At 37.2% G+C, this 22,275-nt stretch overlaps 1 protein-coding gene across 2 annotated transcripts in view; it reads right to left on the reverse strand.

Annotated features, from left to right (window-relative positions):
• DDX46 (DEAD-box helicase 46) overlaps window positions 1–19,107 on the reverse strand; it is a 61,864-nt gene extending 42,757 nt beyond the window's left edge. For both annotated transcript variants that reach the window (XM_032627282.1, XM_032627283.1), the window contains exons 1-12: window positions 18,922–19,107; window positions 16,498–16,686; window positions 15,062–15,205; window positions 11,631–11,727; window positions 9,126–9,291; window positions 7,517–7,668; window positions 6,119–6,232; window positions 4,568–4,733; window positions 3,735–3,855; window positions 2,992–3,167; window positions 1,938–2,059; window positions 517–595 (exon numbers count right to left, since the gene is read on the reverse strand). In XM_032627282.1, the coding sequence (XP_032483173.1) occupies window positions 517–595; window positions 1,938–2,059; window positions 2,992–3,167; window positions 3,735–3,855; window positions 4,568–4,733; window positions 6,119–6,232; window positions 7,517–7,668; window positions 9,126–9,291; window positions 11,631–11,727; window positions 15,062–15,205; window positions 16,498–16,686; window positions 18,922–18,938 (1,543 nt within the window). In that variant the 5' untranslated portion in view covers window positions 18,939–19,107. The remainder of the gene's footprint in view (window positions 1–516; window positions 596–1,937; window positions 2,060–2,991; window positions 3,168–3,734; window positions 3,856–4,567; window positions 4,734–6,118; window positions 6,233–7,516; window positions 7,669–9,125; window positions 9,292–11,630; window positions 11,728–15,061; window positions 15,206–16,497; window positions 16,687–18,921) is intronic.
• Between the last annotated feature and the right edge of the window lie 3,168 nt (window positions 19,108–22,275).

The raw sequence follows: 22,275 nt of genomic DNA on the forward strand, positions 1-22,275 counted from the left end.
CAGAAGTTAAATAATGTCAACAGTTTAGTAACAGTTTTGATAGGGAATAATTTAACAAAGCACAATATTTGAGCTAAAAACATGCAAATTTACAAAAGATAAATTTTCTTGAAGCTGCAAGATCTTAACTTATCTAGTATTGTAAGAAAGTACTAGCTCCTATGGAGAAAATGTCTAAATTGTACAATTAAAAAGAAATAGTCCCCCACCCTTTTAGAAGCAAAGCTAGGCCAAAATTGAATTAAGAATCCATGTTAAGTGCTTAAAAAAAAAAAAATCAGATGGAGTAGTTCTGAAAAAAATTTTTTTAATTAAATTGCAAAAATATTATGAATACTTGCAACAAAAGCTTGTTACAATACAAATTTCAAGATATTACAGCTTCAAGAAGAAATGTAGAAACCTTTGGTGGTTTCTTGTTTCTGCTTTAACAAAAATGTACAGAATTCAAAAAGGAGAAAAGAGAACAAAAAAACGAACAACAACAACAAAAAAACCCCAACACCCCTGACTTACCACTGTTAGCTGCTAACATGTCAATCATTCGACCAGGTGTGCAAACAATAATTTCAGCACCTCTTTTCAGCTCAGCAATCTAATAAGAAAAGATGAAATTTTATAGTGTATTTATCACTAATGCTTCTTTACAAACTTGAAAATACTGACTGAGGTCCTTGCAGAGCTCTATAACATAAGACAGCCAGGTCTGATTAGAAGACACCAAAGCCTCCTGCTTAATTCTTTGGAATGCTGGAGCACTAATAAAGGAATAGGAAGCAGCAGAAAGACCACATGATGCTGTAACTTTGAAATCAATGAAAACCAGAGGTTTTTACCAATTTTAATTTGACACAACTCCTCAAAACCAAGAAAGGAATATGAGAGAGCAGTAAATAAAGAAATTTGATAGATCAATGTTTTTCAAATTGAGATTTGTTTCCATTAGTGAATCACAAAATCATTAAGTCACAACCTGCATTTTAAAAATGAAATAGAATGGAAAACACTAGACTTTGTTAGACATTATAAAACTTTGTTTGACTTCTATATAAATATGCATGCATGTACCACCTTATTTTGTAACTGTATTTACTACAGGCTATGGCCAAAATAACTGACACAGATATACTTAGAAAACTAAGTTCAAGCGTTTAAAATAGCATTGGGATAACAAAAGCAAATATTCCCAAGATGTGTCTAAAATCTGAGAAGTCCTGGTGGTTTGGGGGTTAAATATGTTCAGAAAACGCCACTTAATTTATCCCATTTTTTTCTAGCATCACAATATACATTAGCTTATTAACAACTTAGAAGTCTTGCAGAAAACAAAATTTTAACTTTGCATAGCCCAACATTTCCAAAACTTATTTGACCACAGAACCCAGTATTTTTCCTTCTTCTAGTTAAAGCAAAATATCTGATGACTAGCATTCTTTAGAAGACACGTGGAGAAATGCCAATCTAAAGAGAGTGAATGAAGGTATGTTTAAATAATTCTCACTAAAATCATTTAAGAATGCAGATGAAACTCTGATATTAATACACCCCACTCAAAACCACCTTTTAAAGATGTCATTTAGATTAGAGAAAATAAATGTTGGTCCAGGAATCATAAGACCTAGATTCTAGGACAAAGTCTTACTAAGCTAAAGACTTTGGTCAACTTAACCTTTCTGAACATCTGTAAAATGGAAAAAATAATCTGCTTCCTTGAGCAGGGAAAGACAAGCACGGGAAAGCTAAGATATGAAAATGACTCAAAAATTCTAAAATATAACTTTAACATAATTCATTCTTACTATTATTTTCACACCTCATTTTAAAGATTTTAGAAGCAATCAATACAGAAAACACTAAAGCAAAAAATCACTTTTACATTATTAAGTCATTCAATTTTTAAAAAGACTGGAAAAACTGAATGTTCCTTTTATAACTACCTGCTCACTGATTCCTGTTCCTCCATAAACACAGACCACTCTAAGGCCCAAGGTCTTCGAAAACTTCTTACATTCTTTAGTAATTTGTAAAGCCAGTTCTCGAGTTGGAGTCATGATGACAGCTGAAAAGATAAATGTCAAAAGCCTAACCACCAAAATTCTTGAGAGGCTAAGCTTTATAGTGTTAAATTTAACCTCTGCAATCAAGTTCAGATCTTAGTCTAAATTTTGTTTTAATTTGTTTTATGCACCTTTGAAAATCCTATTTCAAAAGTTTTGTAATAGCAGAGATTGTGGTGAAGGATAATTTTAAGAAGGTTTTAAGAACATGCTATAGGAAGATAAATGAGAGTTAAATACCTTACTCAACCATCAGGAAAATACTTGGTTGAAAAGAATGCAAATCATTCTCAACTGCAAATCACAGAGCAAAGATAATCAAGTGACTCACTGTGCTGAAGAGCCATGCCGTGGCTTCCGGAAACAACCTTGGTCTGAGGGGCACAGACAGAGGAGAAATATACTGTGCCCTCTGTTGCCAAGAGAGGAGTTGAACAACTTTCCAAAACCCTACTCAAATTTGGAGAAGAGATCTCTGCCAAATGAATCAAGAAAACTGAATCTAAAGACCTAATCCTGAATGAAATGTTGGCACTACAGCCTTTTAAGGCCAAAAAAAGAAAGAAAAGAAAAATACACTTCCCTACAATCTTCTATGTTGAGTTTATAGATCCACTGATACGGGCTAAGAACAAACCTCAACATAAATAAACAGATAGATGCACGAGGAGTCTACCTGCCGAGTCAGAGTTTAAAAACTGAGCTGTGCCAGGAGAGGCTGTTTTTGTACTTCTGAGATGTCACTCCAGAGCTCTGAAGATTCTCACTCCACCTGCTGGTAAGGGGAAATCAGCCCCAAAGTGCCAAATTTATAAAGAAATGTACATAAAGACATCTTTATTGTTATAATTAACATTACAAAGCATCAGGTCTTTCTGATTAACGGACAACGAAGTTGTTAACTGAAAAAATAGTTTAATGAAAGGAATTGTACCTATTGGCCCCTCTCCTTCTTCTAATGACCTCTGATCCATGATGTGTCTAAACATAGGCAACAGAAAGGCAATGGTCTTTCCGCTTCCTGTCTTGGCAATACCAATCAAATCTCGTCCAGACATTATAGCAGGAATCGCCTGGGTTTGGATTGGCGTAGGCTTTTCATAACCATGCCTTAAAAAGCAAACCAAAGGAAGACAAGGTAAGAACTGTGATCGCTGGGTCCCTCAAACTGTAAAAGTTTTCCAAAATGTATATCCATACAATGAAAAGGAATGAAGTACTGAGACATTCTACATCATGGATGATGTAGAAATATTTAAAAATACTACGCTAATTGAAAGAAGCCAGTCACAAAAGACTGTATTAGTATGATCTTATTTATATGAAATGTCCAGAATAGAAAAATCTATAAAAATAGTAGATGAGAGGTTGCCTAATGAGGAGAAAGGAGAAAACTGACTACTAATGGATCCAGGCCTCTTTCGGGGATAATGAAAATATTCTAAAATTAGATTACAGTAATGACTACACAACTCCATAAATATACTAAAAATCATCAAATTGTAAACTTAAAGGGTAAATTTTGTGGTATGTAAATTATATCTCAATAAAGCTGTTTAAGAAAAAATAATCAAGTTTTCCCATTAGAGTAAAAATGTAAGCAGAGGAATTATTTGCGTAAAGGGCTATTTTTAGTAGCAAGATACTGAAAAATGTGGACAACTACTGAACACTTACTTTTTGAGAGAATTTAAGATCTTCATAGAAATCCCACACTGAACCCAAGATTTAATTGGTTTGGGGCAACCTTTTCCCTTGACAATAATGCCCTCCATTTCCAACCGAAATACATTCACTTCTACAAAACAAAATCCAGATTAAAAACTCTTAAATATTGTTCTAATAATGCCTTCTACTTTTCAGTGAGGCATGGTAAGATTAAAAATTTTCAATTCTTTTCTAGTGCTCCTGAAGATAATTCCATAGAAAAGCTACGTGACAAAGCACTGAGCAGCTCAGAGAGACAACTAAAGCGATTACTGTTGCAACCAATTAGGAACAAAAGAAACACTCCAATTTTTACAATTTGGCTTTTATTTTGACTTAAATTGTACCAGCAATAAAAGAACAATGATTGACAAGTAATACAACCACTTGTTCTTTAAGCAAGGGTTGCCCAGATTATCCTTATTCTATCAATATCACACAGATTCACATTGGTTCCTAACTCTCAAATATCAGAAAAGGTTAACAATATTTTATTTGCTAACTTCACATGAAGAGTATTTTCGATGCTAAAAATCTCAATTACATGAGCCAAACTAATTTTTCCTCTTTTTAATGTTTCCAAAAACACACTAATTCCTCACTGCTCCAAATCTTTGCGGATGTTGTCCTACCCTCTAGAATGACTTCTCGCCTTCTAGTTCCCTCTCATTTCTCCAGGTAAGCCAGGCAAATTCCTCCTACTCATGCATCAACTCACAGGCCTATCAACATTCCTCCCAGGCAAGGTGAAGTGTACTCCCCCTGTTCCCACAATAACCAATAAATGAATAAAAAAATTCTACCCTCTTGAGACATTTTTGCCAGTTCTGGAACTTCAACATAAAAGTTTTTTCTGAATTGTTCATATTCAATTTTTCCATGATCCACTGGTTCTAGAAGCTTTCTCTGCTTTGTCTGATAACCTGTAAGGGCAGTCTGAAGATCAACTTCTTCCTCCTCTGAAGAATACTATAATTAAAAAAGAAAAATTAAGAGCTAGATCCATTACTACTTTCTCCTATGGGAAGAAATATTCCTGGTTTTAAAGATCCTCCTCTCCTACAAAATATTCTTTGGCTTTTACTTTATTTTCTGAATTTTCCAACTTAGTTTATTTTTTCTTTGCCCTTATAGAAAGCTATAATAACAATATAAAGCTAAAATAAAAAAATAATTTTAACACGGCTTTAATAAAGTTTTCTCTATATAAATCTTTACAATGAGTGCTAATAGGAAAAAAAAGTTAATTTATTCTGTCACTTCATTTCTTCTCTCCCTATTCTATGTCTGGGATGAGCTGATGAGGGACAAGCGGGAATCAAAAAGTGGGCATACACTTGTGCAGCAACACGGATGAACCTAGAGAATATCATACTATGTGAATTTAGTCAGACAGAGACAGACAAATATATGAGATCACTTATACATGGAATCTAAAAAATAATACAAATGAATTTATTTGCAAAACAGAAACAGACGCAGAAAACAAACTTAGGGCTATGAAAGGGGAAAGGGGAAGGGGAGGGATAAATTAGGAGTATGGGATTAACAGACACAAACTGCTATACATAAAATAAACAACAAGGATTCACTGTATAGCACAGGGAACTATATGCAATATCATGTAACAACCGAAAATGGAAAAGAATCTAAAAAAAAAATATATATATATATATATACACACTTGTGTATATATGTATGTGTTTGTGTATATGTGTATATATATGTATATATACCTACAGACAGATATATATATATCTGAATCACTTTGCTGTATACCTGAAACTAACACTGTACTATAAATCAACTATACTTCAATTAAAAAAAAAAAAAAAGTGGGCATACAGCAAGAGGTCAAAGATGTTAGAATGTTCTACCAATTTGAATATGCGGCTACAATACTGTTGAGAATAGCAAGAATTTCTCCTAAGAGTAACTGAAAAGCACACTTCCATCAATGCTTTCTTACAAATACTTCTAGGACAGTATCGCAAACAAAGTCAAAAATGAATGAAGGGGGATTCCCTGGTGGCGCAGTGGTTGAGAGCCCATCTGCCAATGCAGGGGACACAGGTTCGAGCTCTGGTCCGGGAGGATCACACATGCTGCGGAGCAACTAAGCCCATGTGCCACAACTACTGAGCCTGTGCTCCAGAGCCTGCGTGCCACAACTCCTGAGGCCTGGGTGCCTAGAGCCCATGCTCTGCAACAAGAGAAGCCACTGTAATGAGAGGCCCATGCACCGCAGCGGGGAGTAGCCCCCACTCACCACAACCGGAGAAGGCCCGCACACAGCAACGAAGACCCAACGCAGCCATAAATAAATAAATAAATAAAAATTAATGAATAATTACCTCCATGGCATCCTGGTCATTCTCCATTAGCTCACCTTTCTTCTTATCAGAATCTACGACTGCTTTTTTGGTTGTGACAACAGTGACAACTTTTGTGACTGTTGGCCCAGACTTCTAAAAAAAGAATATAAAATGTAAAGTTGAAACACAAATTATACACCAAATGAAACACAATGATAACTGTCACAATTTATAATCTGAATTAACTTAGTTGTTAGTGACAACCTAATGAAAAAACAAAAAGTGGTCTGCTTTCTCCTTACTGACTTGCTTGAATTTTAAAATGTAGGTACTTCCCTGGTGGTCCAGTGGTTAAGAATCTGCCTTCCAATGCAGGGGATGTGGGTTTGATCCCTGGTCGGGGAACTAAGATCCCACATGCCACAACTACTGAACCCGCACGCCACAACTAGAGAAGCCCACAATCCCACAACTAGAGAAGCCCACACGCCGCAACGAAGATCCTGCATGCCGCAACTAAGACCCGATGCAACCAAATAAATATTTAAAAAAAATTTTTTTTTAAATGTAATACAATTGCATTATATTTTGTAACACATTAATAATATAGGTAATGCAGTATATAATATATAATTTTATATAATATTATGTAATATAATTTATTTTAAAAATACTACTAAATGGTACTTTTCACTCATTCAACAAGCCAAATACTATTCTGGGACCTTAGGATAAATCAATAAACAAGACAGGTACGGTAAAGATCACTGCTCTTGGGACCGTTTTAGAAGAAGGAATAAACAACAAAAAATTAATTTATATAATTTTTCAAAAGGTAATAAATGCTATTAAGAAAAAGAAAAACTAGGGGCTTCCCTGGTGGCGCAGCGGTTGAGAGTCCGCCTGCCGATGCAGGGGACACGGGTTCGTGCCCCGGTCCGGGAAGATCCCACATGCCGCGGAGCGGCTGGGCCCGTGAGCCGTGGCCGCTGAGCCTGCGCGTCCGGAGCCTGTGCTCCGCAGCGGGAGAGGCCACAACAGTGAGAGGCCCGCGTACCGCAAAAATAAATAAATAAATAAAAGAAAAACTAGAGTAAAGAGGATCAGGAGCATAAAAGATGGGAGTGCTGGAGAAGGACCTATCCAGGGCTTACTGAAGAGGATCTACTGAAGAGGACCTACTGAGAAGGCAACAAGTAAGAAAAAATACTAAACAAAGATGATGGTAGTTAACAGTGACTTCTAAAAGAACATTTGCAGTTAAAATTCACTAGTATCTCTGCTATTTAGAAAAGCATTGACACTTCTGAGATGGGGAAGGAAACAAAATCATTAACTTTATAAAGCCATGCATGTCAGCAGTAGGTCAATGCACCAATGAATTCAAGTTACCCAATTAGGAATGTAAATCTTTAAAAATAGGAGAAAATTCCATACCTTTTCATTTCCCCCACCACCTTTCACACTTCTCATATTAAACTTTTTTACTTCCTCTTTCACTTCTTCCATGTAAGCATCTAATGGATCTAACTCCTCACCCTCCATTTCATTTCCTTCCTTTTCAGCCTCTGCAGGATCATCTTCATCATCTAAAATATCAGAATACACTTTCTTTGAATTTGTGTTTCAAAAGGAAATACTTCACAATGAGACCACACCACCCCCCCCAATTAAAGCCTTTTCTCTTACTACCCAAACACCTTCCTTACCAATTAACACAGGCACAACGCAGTTCAAATACTCACACTGGCAAGGTTTTAAATCCAGCAGGTATTAGTTTTGAATAATACTAATAAAAGAAATAAATTATAAATTATTAAACTGAAAGAGGAAGAAAGACTAATATGTCTAAAAAATGGATCTCCAGCATTGTTTTACAACTACACTAGCAGAAGCAGAACTAAAAACTCTGTCTGCTAAAATGGTATGTTTATTTCTTACAATTAGGTTTCTTTAAATGACACAAAGAAAAAATAATAGCACATTCTTAATTAAAGACAATCTAATGTTTTTTACATAACTAAGATATCACCACTTAAAGTATAATCCATTCATCTATTTAGTTCAACTTTCACAGAAAATGAAAAATTCACAGGAATTTTCACAGAGAAAATGGAGCAAAATTCCCTTTTCCTATATCTCACAATCTTCCACTTTACTAAAATCTTAAACATCAATATCAGATGTGGAGGGGAAGTGTTTCTCTTATAATTTATGAAAAAATCAGAGGGACTTGAAAACATGCCCTTAACTTACCCTCATTACTAACATTGGAAGTAAAAAATTAAAGAGCTATTTACTGACTATGCCCATAAGCACCTAACTCTCCACTCTAAGGTAAAATCAGTGATCCTCACCAAACACTACTATACAATTTTAAAATTTAATGTAAACATTAAAAGGGGCGTTTAAAAATCTCAAAATGAAACTAGTGATTCTACTTCTAGGTATATATACCCAAAAGAACTGAAAGTTGGGACTCAATCAGATACTTGCACACCAATTCTCATAGAAGCATTATTCACAATACCCAAAAGACGGAAACTTATATATGCAGCAACAGATGAATAGGTAAACAAAATGCAGTATATATGTACCATGTAATACTATCCAGCCTTAAAAAAGAAGGAAATTCTGAGACATGCTACAACATGGATGAAACTTGAAGACACTTTGCTAAGTGAAATAAGCCAGACACAAAAAGACAAATATTGTATGATTCCACTTATATGAGGTACCTAAAATAGGCAATTCACAGAATCAGAAAGTGGATTTGAAGTTACCAGAAATGGCGGGGAGGGGGACAGGATGGAGAATTATTGTTGAATGAGGTACAGAGTTTTTGTTTAGTTCTGGAAATGGACAGTGGTGAAGGCTGCACAACACTGTGAATGTGCTTAATTGTCACTGAATTGTACACTTAAAAATGGTTAAAATAGTAAACATTACGTATGTTTTTCCACAATAAAAATGGCCTATTACTCATAATTCTAGAATATTCTACATGAATTGTTATATAGTCTGTTAGTCTAACAAATCAATATACCATCATCATCTTCTAAACTCCACTTTTTCCCTTGTTTCATCTCTTCAATTTCCTTTTTCAGTTCCCCTATGTTTTCCATGGCCTTTTTACGTTGTTCTTCCCGCCATTTCTCTACCCTTTCTTTTCGCTTTCTCATTTCTTCTTCTAGCTTATTCTGGTCAAAGTTCTTGGGGGGAAAAAAAAAGAGAAACAGAGAGAGGGAAATAAGGATCAACAATTTTACTCCAAGTGACATTCCAGATAACTTCTCCAAAGTATAAAAAATGGAAAAATAGATGTACACAAAACTCCTAAATTTAGACCAGATTTAGATCATACATCTTTTAAATATATTCAGGAATAAACTAGCAAAATGAAATCACAATAAAAAGCATCTTCAACTAAGAAAGCAGACACACTTCAAACACCATAAATTAATCTCATTTTAGTTACAATATGTGTGCAATATGCACACATGAATTCAATTTCTCCCTCTAAGTGGAATCTAAATGAACTAGCAAGCAAAGTTCCCTAGTTATTAGTTATTCTCAACTTTAAATCCTCCAAACTCCTCCAAGACTGCCTCTATGAAAAGCAATTTTCTATTACAAATTACTGAGTAAATGAAAGCTATTTATCAACATGATTAAGAAGTTTTGATCTTTTAGCCTTTAGGTCTAGGTTTCCTAGGAACAGCCATTCTAAAGCCTGTATCAAGATTATTAATAATACTCTCAAAAGGAGAGAGTAAATCATTTGCACAGTCATAATCAGGGACTTAAAGATTAAGCAATATAGAAATCAAAATTTTAGACACGCTACCTTACAGGTAGTTATGGAAATACACATGTATAAAAGTCAAAATATTAATAAATGATAATGATGATGGCATTTTGGGCACCTAGGATTACAGAGAATTACTTCTGACTTTCCAAGTATTTTATAATACAGTTATATTATGTTTGTATTTTTAAAATAAGTTTACTTCTTAAACAAACAAAAAGCTTTGATCCTGAATTTATATCCTTTATAATAATTCCATCCTCTCTGAAGATGAGCTCCAGAAAGCTCATGTGTTTTTCTCAAGATCACCCACTCATTCAAGACTAGTAGAAACTAGATCAGAAACCAGACTCCCAGACTTCTTGTGTTATATCTTTTCGTAGATACACTGCTCAGAAAGCAGGTCCCTTAAAAAAAAAAAACACTAAACAAATAGAACTCAAAAAAAAAAGAAAAAAAAGTGAAGCTATAATATATTCTAAAATGGGCAAAAGATATGACTAGGCATTCTAAGAAAAGTGCAAATAGTAAATAAACTTAAAATAACTTATTTAATTAATAGTTTACATTATGTTCACAGCATTTAAAAATATTTACTCATATTTAAAGATATGTAACTCAAAATAACAAGAAACCAATTACACTGGCAAAAATTAAATTTTGAAATATCCATGTTTTAGCAAGAATGTGAAGAAACAGACATTTTTTCATGTCTAAAATCGTAAAACTTATACAACTTTTTTGCAGAGCAATTTGATACTATTCATCAAAATGTTAAATGTATACAGCCAGCCCTCTGTGTCTGTGAGTCCACATCCTCAGAATTCAACAAACTGTGGATCAGGAATTCAGGAAAAAAAGTATTTTTTTCAGGAAAAAAAGTATTCAGGAAAAAAAATTCCAGAAAGTTCCAAAAATCAAAACTTGAATTTGCCCCATGCTGGCAACTGTTCACATAGCATTTACATTATGTTTACAACTACTCACACAGCATTTACGTCGTATTAGGTATCATAAGTAATCTAGAGATGACAATGTATGCGGGGAGAATATGTGTAAGTTATACTACATCATTTCATATAAGGGACTTGAACATCTGAAGATTTTGGTATCTGCAGGAGTCCTATAACCAATGCCCCTAGGATACTGAGGGAAAGCTATATATATATACCCATTGACAAAGTCATTTATTTTACTGATACCAATTTACCCTATACTATATTCACAAAACACATGTGTACAAGGATTAATATATCATTGTTTATAACTACAGACTGGAGACAGCCTAAATATCCATCTACTTTTTATCAACAAAACACTATGCAGGCATTACAAACAACAAGCTCTACCTCTGTATGCAGCTACAGAAAGATATCCAATATTTAACAAATGAAAACAGAAAGGCATTCTACTTCTTAAGTTAGATAGCTCGTATACTGCTATTTATTACTCTTAAGACCTTACATATTGATAAAATAATTCATAATTTAAAAGTGACAAAAAGCAAGGCACAGAATAGTGCATATAGTATGATCACATTTTGCACATAAAATTAGATAATTTGTATAGATATGCAACTTTTTTCTGAAAAATTTTCTCATGGGACAACTATTATTTTACCTGTTTATTTTACAAATCTATTATCATTCACTTAAAAATAAAACACACAGCATTAAAAAACAAGAATTTGTCACTACAGAAACAAATTTGATATTATACGATTACTTATGTTAGCAAACATACGCCGGCATCCTTTTCTTTTTCATCCTCTTTGTCATCTTTGTCTTTTTTCTTCTCTTTAGAACTTTCCCCACTATCTGTTTTCTCTTTGGACCTAGACCTACCAAAAAAGAGAGAGACAGAGAGGGACATCATCTATTTGTTTTTGGAAACATTAATTTTAGAATACTTAGACTTGTATTTTACTTTTTATGTAAGAAATAAACTTCCAAGAGTCAACTGAATTTTTATATACCATTAATAAACACTTTGGAAATAAAATGAAGAATTAATCCCATGAAACTAACTGCAAATATTATTAGATATCTGGAAATTGACCAAAGGAAAACTGGACACAGCATATAAAAATAATTACAAAATTTAAATAACAAAATTAAAATTTAACAAATGGAGAAATACACGAAGACATTAATAGTCTACAAGACAACTGATATATGTAATAATATTTAAAATCCCAACAGGCGGGGCTTCCCTGGTGGCGCAGTGGTTGAGAGTCCGCCTGCTGATGCAGGGGACACAGGTTCGTGCCCCGATCCAGGAAGATCCCACGTGCCGCTGGGCCCGTGAGCCATGGCCGCTGAGCCTGCACGTCCGGAGCCTGTGCTCCGCAACGGGAGAGGCCACAGCAGTGAGAGGCCTGCATACGGCAAAAAAAAAAAAAAAATCCCAATAGGCTTGCATTTTGACCCTACTTAGGGCATCTAATAATGAATAAAATCCCTTAATTGTAACGTAATCAAATTAGTTGACCTTTTTCCCTCCTCTATGATTGGTGCTTTTTAAAGCATCTTAGAAATTTTTCCAACTTTGATGAAGATACTCTAGAGGTAAAGAAGATATTCTCTAGTACAAACTCCTAAAAAGTTTATAGCTTTGCCATCTAATTTGGTTTTTAACCTGTTTGGAAATGCTTTTTGCGCACAGAATGAGGTAGCCAGTCCTATTTTATTAAAGGATAGCAAATGTCCCTACCACCATTTATTGGAAAATCTTTGTCCTACTATTTACAATGTCACCACTGTCATTTATCAAATGACCTTATATGCATGGATCTGATTCTGAGTTCTTTATATGGTTCCAGTGATCTACTTGTCTATCCTTACAATAAAGCAACACTCTTAACTTCTATAACTTTATGACAAGTCTTGATACCTGGTAGTGCAAGCTCTCATAACTTGTTCTTCAAAAGTGTTTTTATGCCCTTTGCATTCCTAATTTTATAATCAGCTTATCAAATACTTTTCTATTCATGTCTGCTAAGAACTTTTAAACATCAATGTATGTTGAAGTTAATAAGATGCTTTTCCTGAATCTACTTAGATAACCAAGACTTTTCTCCTTGAATCTTATTAATGTAGAGGATCATACTGATTGATTTTTCCAATGTTAAACCAACCTTCCATTCCTGGAATAAATCCAACTAGTTTATGACTGTATTATCTTTTTTATATATTGTTAAAAGCAGCATGCTAATCCTTTATGTTTAGACTGAGTATAGCCTATAATCTTTTTTCACACTGCCCTTGTCAGGTTTTCCTCAATCATCTTATTAATTTTCTTCATTTTATGAATGTTTCTTCTTTCTTAAGTCTTTGTTCCTCAAAAGTATCATTACAGAGTAAAAAGACAAACCAGAGTAATATATCTGCCCCTCACATAAATGACAAAAAACAACTATCCAGAATATTTAAAAACAAAACCCCCCTATAAATCAAGTTTTAACGACAGAAACAACCCAATAGGAAAATGAGCAAAACATTTAAACATGTACTTTAGAAAAGAGGAAATCTGAATGACCAAGAAACATATGAAAAAGTGTTCAACTTCATTAGTAATCAAGGAAATGCAAATTAAAACCATAATGATATTGCTATTACATGTCTATCAAATAAACAAAAATCAAAAGGACTGACAATACCTAATACTGGCAAGGGTATGGAGGGATACAATTCTCATATACTGCTGGAAGTATAATTAGTACAAACTCCTTGGAAAGCATTTCGGATTACTTAGTTAAAATGAAGCTATGTTTATTCTATGACCATGTAACTTCACTCCTATATATATACACCCAAGGGAAACTCATACACATGTATACTAGGATATATATACAAAAATGTTCATAATAGCCCCAAAGTTAAAACAACCCAAACATCCATCTCAGTAGAATGGATAAATAAATAGTGGTATATTTATACCACAGAATAGTGTTCAGCAATAAAAATAAACTACTGTTATGAGCAACACAGATAACTCTCGATGTTGAGCAAAAACGCAAAAGAAGACAAGACTCATTCATGTAAAGTTAAAAAACATATAAATCTAGACTATTCTTTTTCCAGTTATACACACAGGTGGTAAAACTATAAGGAAACAATTAGGACACAAATTACTAGCACAAAAGTCAGGAGTGTTTTTTTTGTGTGTGTACGCGGGCCTCTCACTGCTGTGGCCTCTCCCGTTGCGGAGCACAGGCTCTGGATGCACAGGCTCAGCGGCCATGGCTCACGGGCCCAGCCACTCCACGGCATGTGGGATCCTCCCGGACCGGGGCACGAACCCGTGTCCCCTGCATTGGCAGGCGGACTCTCAACCACTGTGCCACCAGGGAAGTCCCCAGGAGTGTTTTTATATAGGGAAGGAGGGAGCTGGGTTAGGGAAGGGACATGGAGGGCTTCCGGGGGTACAGAAAATGTTCTATTTCTTGACTTTGGTGGCAGTTACATGGATCTTGCTTTATAATTATTTAATAAGCTGCATGTTTATATTTCCCTCATTTCTCTGAATTTATATTTTAAAATTTAAAATAATCCCAATGGGCATTATTACACTGACCTTGACAAAATAAAAGTAAAATTTATAAAGTAAAATAAATGACATGGAAAAAATCCTCATTAACTAATATGGAGAAAACAGAACAAATCCATACATCCCATGACACCACTTTAGAAACAATAATGGCAAAGAACAAACCACTAACAAGAGAAACAAAAAGAGTAAATGTATTATGTCTAATAGACATAAATAATATCTCAAAATTGAATGGTACTGACATCTTAAGGAAACAGGTACATTTAACTTACAAAAGCAAAGTTCACCCATTATGAACAGCAAATCAGCAATACACACTATGAGTAAAAAAGTTATTTGTCAATCAACATCGGAAATGCCAAGAAAATAATTTCAAAGGAAAAAACATAGTTCCCACAAAGATGTATATAAAATGCATTTCTGACCATTAATAGCAGATATTCAATAAAAGAACAATGCATTATGAGTGTTAAAACTAATAGAATCTAGCATTTTCTAAAAGCATTACAAGCTTTATAACCTATTGAAATAATTCAGCTAACAGCTCACGGCAGCAGCCAAATTCAGTATTTATAAAGATTTTTTTTAAAAACTGTAGGGAAGAGAGACAGTTCCCAACCTACCTATTCTCAGCTTTCTTGCTTTTATTGCCAGGACTGGAGGATCGGGATCTCCGGCCCCGGCTTCTACTCCTCGAACGTCTCCTGTCTCGACTTCGAGATCTTCTTCGCTCTCGACTTCGATCTCTCTCTCTACTTCTGGAACGCCTGAAAGGGGACACTTTATTTATTCTATGACCAAGTGGAACGTCTACTTCAGACCATGGTTCTGCCTCATGTTGAAAGAAGCTTCTTAATTATTACCATTATTAAAGACAGATTTCAATTAACTATCACATCAGCTAAACAGGGAACAAGTAAAGCCAGTCCTTACAAGTGGTCAATGAAATAAATGATACTAATTTCAAAGCGATGTTTGTTGAAAAACAGAGGAAATATGTAACAAGAGCTGTTTGAAATTTATGACCTATAGCAGAAAATCTAAATTTCAAAGACAGCTGAAACCTAAGTATAAGGATGGGCAGAATGGGGCTGTGGAAAGATCACAGATATGAAAATTAGGAGACAAGAATTTCTACCCTGGTACTACTAATTAGTGACATACATAGGGCAGATCAACTCTCTGGGTCTCAGTTTCCTCATCTGTAAAATATGGAGACTTCCCCAAATAATCTCAAAATCCTTCTTGCTCTAAAATCTTGTGATTCTTTCACACCAAAAAGTCAAAGACCAAATCTTTAACGACCAATTTCACTTAACAAGTACTTGACTGAATGGTATGAAACTGTTCCTGGTACCACATAATATAAAATTGAATAAGTTAGTGTTATCCACATTGTTACGAGTGAATATTTTCCCGAAGTACCAGGTGACACTTTTGCAATCTCTCCTTCCAATGTCTGAAAAAGATAAAGTCAAAGTTTTTTCTGTGATCAGTTCACAGCACTTGTATAACCTTGTCTTCTTTCCCATTTTAATGAGAAACTTTATGAGAAATCTTTTTTTGGTGTGGGGAAGATTATTTTTATTTAGAGACTGTTTTCTACCTCCAGAAGTTATGGCTGCTTGGGTGGTACCATGGAATATTTAATCAAGTTTTAAAAAGTTAGGATGTTCTTTGGTTAAATCTAAAAAAGTTCTTTAAAATAGTTTCAAACGGAGTATGGAGATGGCTCTGCCCTGTTTCCTTCTCCTGTCAGCTCTAGCAGTTGCTCTGAAGACAGGGGTCAGCTTTCTTGGGACAGGATTAGACTAGAACCCCCCTGATGGCATATTACATTAGCTTTTACTTCACTGTTTGAAAATGACAGTGGAAAGGGGAAAAAAAATACTGCTTGAATGTTCTAGGCAAATCACTTCTGTACCTCATCAAACAAGCTGGGGTAAAAGCAGAGGGCCTGCAAAGGGGCCACTAAATTCTAGTCCAAAATTTTTGAAGAAGCCTGATTTAGCTGAGAAGGTCCAATTTATCAAGAGTCCTGTGGAGATTAATGTCTTACCTCAGACGCTTCCTGTCTCTTGACCGAGATCTTCTTTTATCCCTGCTACGAGACCTCTCTCTCCTTCTATCTCTATCCCTGCTTCTAGACCTTCTGTCATCTCCACGTTTACTTCTTTTGTCTGAGGGTGAGCGACTTCTAGATCGACTTCCAGAGCGTCCCCGTGATGCTGATCGCTTCCGATAGTGGCTGGATTATTAAGTTAAAGATTAAGCTTAGCAAACACAGCTTCTATCACATTTTATTTATTTTATTACTTTCTTTAAAAAATCTCAGCAGATAAATTAAACATTGAAAGGACTTCTTATACGTAAACTTTTTTAAAAGTAGGGGGAAAGAATGAACTCTTCTGCTACAGCATACTGTCCTGAAAAAGAAGGAAGGACAGTAAGCCAAAGAGACCAAGTTCCTGCCTTTGGGCCTCAAGCAGCTTGCATTCTGGTAAAGGAAGAGAGGACAGGCAAGTAAAGAAATAAGTATACAATATGTATTTGGTGGTACAGAGAAAAACGGATGAAAGTAAAGGAAAAAGAGAGACAGTGGGAGGTAGGAAGTTTGCTCCTTTACACCAGGTGATTAGAGAAGGCCTCACTAATAAAGTGCCATTTCAGAGGTTTGAAGGAAGTAAAGGAAGGAACCATGGAGATATGTGAGGGAGAAACTTTCCAGGCAAAAGGCACAGTAAGTGCAAAGACCCTGAAGAGGAACCTTGATTGGTGTGTTTAAGGAACAGCAAGGAACCAGATGTGGTTGGAGTTGAATGAGTGAGAGAAAGTGTCATGAGATGAGGTCAGAGGTACAGCATGGTAGCCAAATGTGGAGAGCCTTATAGGCCATTATAAGGACTTTCTCTTTTACTTTGAGAAAAGATGAGAAACTATTGGAAGATTTTAAGCAGAGGCGTGACATAACCTCCCTACTATTTTTAAAGCATTACTCTGGCTGCTGAGGGGAGAACAAACCAAAGAAAGGCAAGGACAGAAGCAGGGAAAACAGGTAGAATGCTACAGCAATCCTCCAAGTAAGAGACAGCGTTGACTTGGATCAGAATGTCTCGTGTAGAATTGTTGAGAAGTGTCCAACTCTGGATATTTTAATGACTAATTAAATGTCAAGTGCAACAGCAAATCTAGTACACAAGCCAGGCAAGGCAGAGAAGTGGGGGAGAAGGCCGAAGAGATAGAAAGGACCTTCTTGGGAAGGGCCCTGAAGGCTGTGCTGAAGAGTCTCACTTCATCTTGGAAGCAGTAAGAACCAACAGACATGAAAGCAAGGAAATGACATAATCTTATGTCAATTTCAGAAGTGTCACTCTGGCTGCAGTGTGGAATCAACTGGGAGCGCAAGATCAGAGGAAGGTAACTTGAGGCAGGTGTAGCAGTCTGAGTAATAAATGATTAGGGCCTGAATTAAGTCAGGGAGAGCAGGAATGGTGACTGGGTGCAGTATCTAACTAGATGTAGGCAGCAAGAGAGAATAATCAGTCAAATAAATATCACTTCCAGGTTTCTGGTCTGGGTGGCCAGATGAACAGCAATGCTTTCACAGAGATTTAAAAGACCTTTACATGAATTTTCTGTAGTTATGGAAATACTCTTTATCCAGGTGATGGTTACACGGTTCATATATGAGCTAAATTTCACCAGCTCTACCCTTAAGCATTGACCATTTCCCTGACTATTAATTATATCTCAGTAAACTACTATTACCTTACTTACTTATTATTTATATCCTAGATATAAATGATCTTTCAGTCACAGCTAAACATTAAGCAAATACGCACATTTAAGATAAAAATCTCAAGGTCCCAAACCAGGTAACAATCTGAAATGTTGAAGAGATATCAGAGTTCTAATAAAACCTCCCAGTTCTCAGTTTAAAAAGGATAAAAAACACATAACAAAGAAATTTTAAATCTATGTGCGAAATAAATGCCCATGCAACAAGCATTTACTGTAGTCCAAAACAAACCTAGTCACGTAGTATTGTAGGCGATGTAAAAATGTTTGGCCACACACTCCTTTCAATTAAGAAAATACCACACGCGCACAAAAAACTAAAGTAGAGAGCGACAGGGGCCAAAGAAATGTTGCAAACGCGAAGTGGTGAGAAATTCAACTGAGGTCGCTATTGACTAAGGCGATACGGGTAAGCTCCGCGGAAATGGCGGGATGTAGTTGACGTCCCGGAGGTGTGTTCCCGCTCCAAGGGCTGGAACCGGCCGATGGCCGTGTAAGGGAACCCTGTGCCCGCCGCCGACCCAAGCACACCCACTGCCTCAGCCGAGGTCCCCCAGCCCCTCTAGCAGCCGCGGGCAGCGCTGGCCGCACGTCGGGTCGCACCGGGCCAGGCCCGGCCCCGCGGCCACCTCGATCCCGCCTGAGGAAGGGACTCCCCGCTCGCCCGCCCAGCGCGCCGTCTCACCGTGACTCCCGGCCCATGCCGCAGGCCGCGGGAAAACGGCGCCCTTCGGGATCACGCGCAGGAGAACCGGACAGAGTAGGAGGCCGCACAACCCTCAGCACGCCGGGCGAGGAACAGCACTAACAAGCTGCAGCAGCCACAGCGGTAGCCACCATCCGAACGCGGGCAACGAAAACAGGACGTGGTGGCGCCAGCGGCAGGAGGAAGGAAAAAGCGGGCCGGAAGCGGCTATCGTTCCACAGCGCCCCCTCTCGGCTGGAGGCCGCACAGTGCCGGCTGCGCCTAAAGAGGTTGCCTCGGCCGGGTTTTCCCTGCACAGCCGCGGAAGCCCCCGCGCCTTGGTGCGGTAGAGGGTGGAGCCTCAGCCGCCATGCAGGCCTTGGGAGGGTCTTTCCTACAGGGGGCACTGAAACGCCATAAGCAACCCCAAGCTGCCCCCGGAAGTGTACTGACATCTAAGCGATGCTACAAACATCTCCATTCACTCTCACCATTTCTACGTGCATTCGTTTAAACATATTGTTACGTGTCAGGCATGTTCTACCTTCCAACGAGCTTTCAATCGCGTGGCAGACATAGGCATTAACAAAAACACAAGCAGATGTAATATAACAGAAAAGAGATTCTACCATAGGAAAGGGGTTCAGAAAGAGTTCCCTAAGGAAATGACCTTTGAGGTATGATTTGAAGACTGAATAGGAGTTAACTTGGGTGAAGAGGACGAAGAGCTAAAACTACGTTACACAAGATTATGGTTCTCAACATTGCCTGCGCTTAGGAGCTTAAAAATACATATACGGATGCGTGTGTTCCATTCTGATACTCTAATCTGATTGGTCTGGAGTGCTTCCAGTGCACTGGGAATTTTAAAGCTTCCCAGGTGATTCTGAAGTACAGTCTGGTCAAGGCGAAGAACGACTCGCCTAGTGGAACTTACGCTGCAATGTTGTTTTAGCAGAAAGCTGTAAAGGCGTTGGGGACAGGCTCTCACTTACTTTACGTGCTTCTGTACTATTTTATGTTCTTACACATACAGATGATAGAAAAGTTCCATATTTTGACTGTGGCAGTCATTGCATGGATGTTTGTCAAGATTCATTGAACTGTACGCTTTATTTTTATTTTATTGTTATTTTTTTTGGCCGTGCCCCACAGCCTGCGGGATCTTAGTTCCCCAACCCGGGGCCCCTGCAGTGGAAGCGTGGAGTCCTAACCACTGGACGGCCAGTGAGTTCCCTGAACTGTATGCTTTAAAAATTGGTGTGTTTTATTGTATGTAAATCTTACCTCGATAAATTTGAATTTTTAAAAAATGAAACCAACGAGTTTAAGACTCTAAGACTGGCTTCTGCTCTTCCTCTGTGATTTATTGACCACCTGTGGCTGCAGGGCAGACCATGCCGAGTAAGGAAGGCCTGAGCCAATATATGACAGAATGGACACCAATGAGGGTCAGGTATGAGAGCCATTGTAAATTGCTTGTATGTAGGCTGAAGGTAAGGAGTGTGGAGACACTGACAAGTGGTCAGATTCTGGATGTATTCCACAGGCAGCTTTCCAAACACTAATTGATAAAATGGATGTGAACTGCAAGGGTAAGGGAGGAATAAAGATGACTCCCAGGTTTTGATCCGAGCTACTCTGGATTGTGGTGAATTTGTGGAGATGAAAAAGGCCTGGGTGCAGCAGATTTGGTGGGAAAAGGAGAGAAAATCAGTGTTTCTGCCTACTAGATATCCAGAAGGAGATAATGGCTGAAAGGAAATATATAAGTCTGGAGTTCAAAGGAGAAATAGAGATTGGAGAGATAAGGGTCAAAAGCACTTTATAGAATGTATAATACAGATCTTCCTCAACTTAGGATGGGATTACATCCTGATAAACCCATCTTAAGTTTAAAATACTGCAAGCGGAAAATGCATTTTAATATGCCTAACCTACCCGTCTTAACTTAGCCTAAAAAAATAAATAAATAAAATAAAATAAAAAATAACTTAGCCTAGCCTACCTTAAACGTGTCAGAACACACACATTAGCCTGCAGTTGGGCAGAATCATCTAACACAAAGCCTATTTTATAATAAAATGTTGAACATCTCATGTAATTTATTGAATACTATACTGAAAGTGAAAAGCAGAACAGTTTTAAGTGGATCATCATGGACTGGGATCTGCAGCTCTCTGCCACTGCCCAGCGTCACTAGAGAGTATCATACTGCAGATGGCTAGTCCAGGAAGAGATCAAAATTCAAAATTCAAAGCACGGTTTCTGACGAATGTGTCACTTTGACACCACCATAAAGTCAAAAAATTGTAAGTCAAACCACCCTAACTCAGGGACTTTCTGTATACAGTATTTGAAGCCAAGGAACTGGATGAGGCCATGCAAAAATTGATATAGCTGGAACAGATTTTTTAAATCACTTACTCAAATGTCTTGATTTTAAGGGAGAATACTGAGATATGGGAAACAAATTTAATCCCAGATCACTAATCTTCTTGGAATCTAAACTGGAACCAGAACCCAGGCATCTGATACCCAGGCCAGAGCTCTTTCCAAGATACTTCATTTCTAACTCCCTTTTTTTTTTAAAATAGTTTTCTTTTCTTTTTTAATATTCATTTATTTAGTGGCTGCCCCAGGTCTTTAGTTGCAGCATGCAGGATCTTCAGTTGCAGCATGCATGCAGGATCTAGTTCCCTGACCAGGGATCGAACCCCAGCCCCCCACACTGAGAGTGCAGAATCTTAAACACTGGACCACCAGGGAAGTACCTCTAACTCCCTTTTAAGAGAACATATTCACGTGACAATTCTAACTGGCTTTTTGTGCCCACAGCATATTTACGGTAAGTTCACAGCATTTCTATGTCCTTGAAGAAACTACTTTTATCTATTAGCAGAGGTGAAAGAAGTAATTATAGTCTACTATGTCTCCAATACATCACTTATTTAGCAAACTGCCCTGGCTTCCAAAGCAGATTTTGATTCTAACTAACCTAGTTCTGAATCTCATAACCCTCTTGCTGTTTTTACACCAACTGTGTGTACACACATGCATTTATACAGCTAATAAGACTAAAAATCTATGGCCAAAGATGTCACCTCTCGACGACCATCCTTTGTTGTTGTCTGCTTTTTTGGCTGCACCTCACAACATGAGGAACCTCCCAGACCAGGGACGGAACCCGCGCCCCCTGCAGTGGAAGCGCAGAGTCTTAACCACTGGACCACCAGGGAAGTCCTCAACAACCATCCTTGTCAATCTAGTTTTTTTTTTTTTAGCGGTACGCGGGCCTCTCACTGTTGTGGCCTCTCCCGTCGCGGAGCACAGGCTCCGGACACGCAGGCTCAG

Source organism: Phocoena sinus, chromosome 3 (assembly GCF_008692025.1).
Source record: "Phocoena sinus isolate mPhoSin1 chromosome 3, mPhoSin1.pri, whole genome shotgun sequence".
Taxonomy (NCBI): Eukaryota; Metazoa; Chordata; class Mammalia; order Artiodactyla; family Phocoenidae; genus Phocoena; species Phocoena sinus.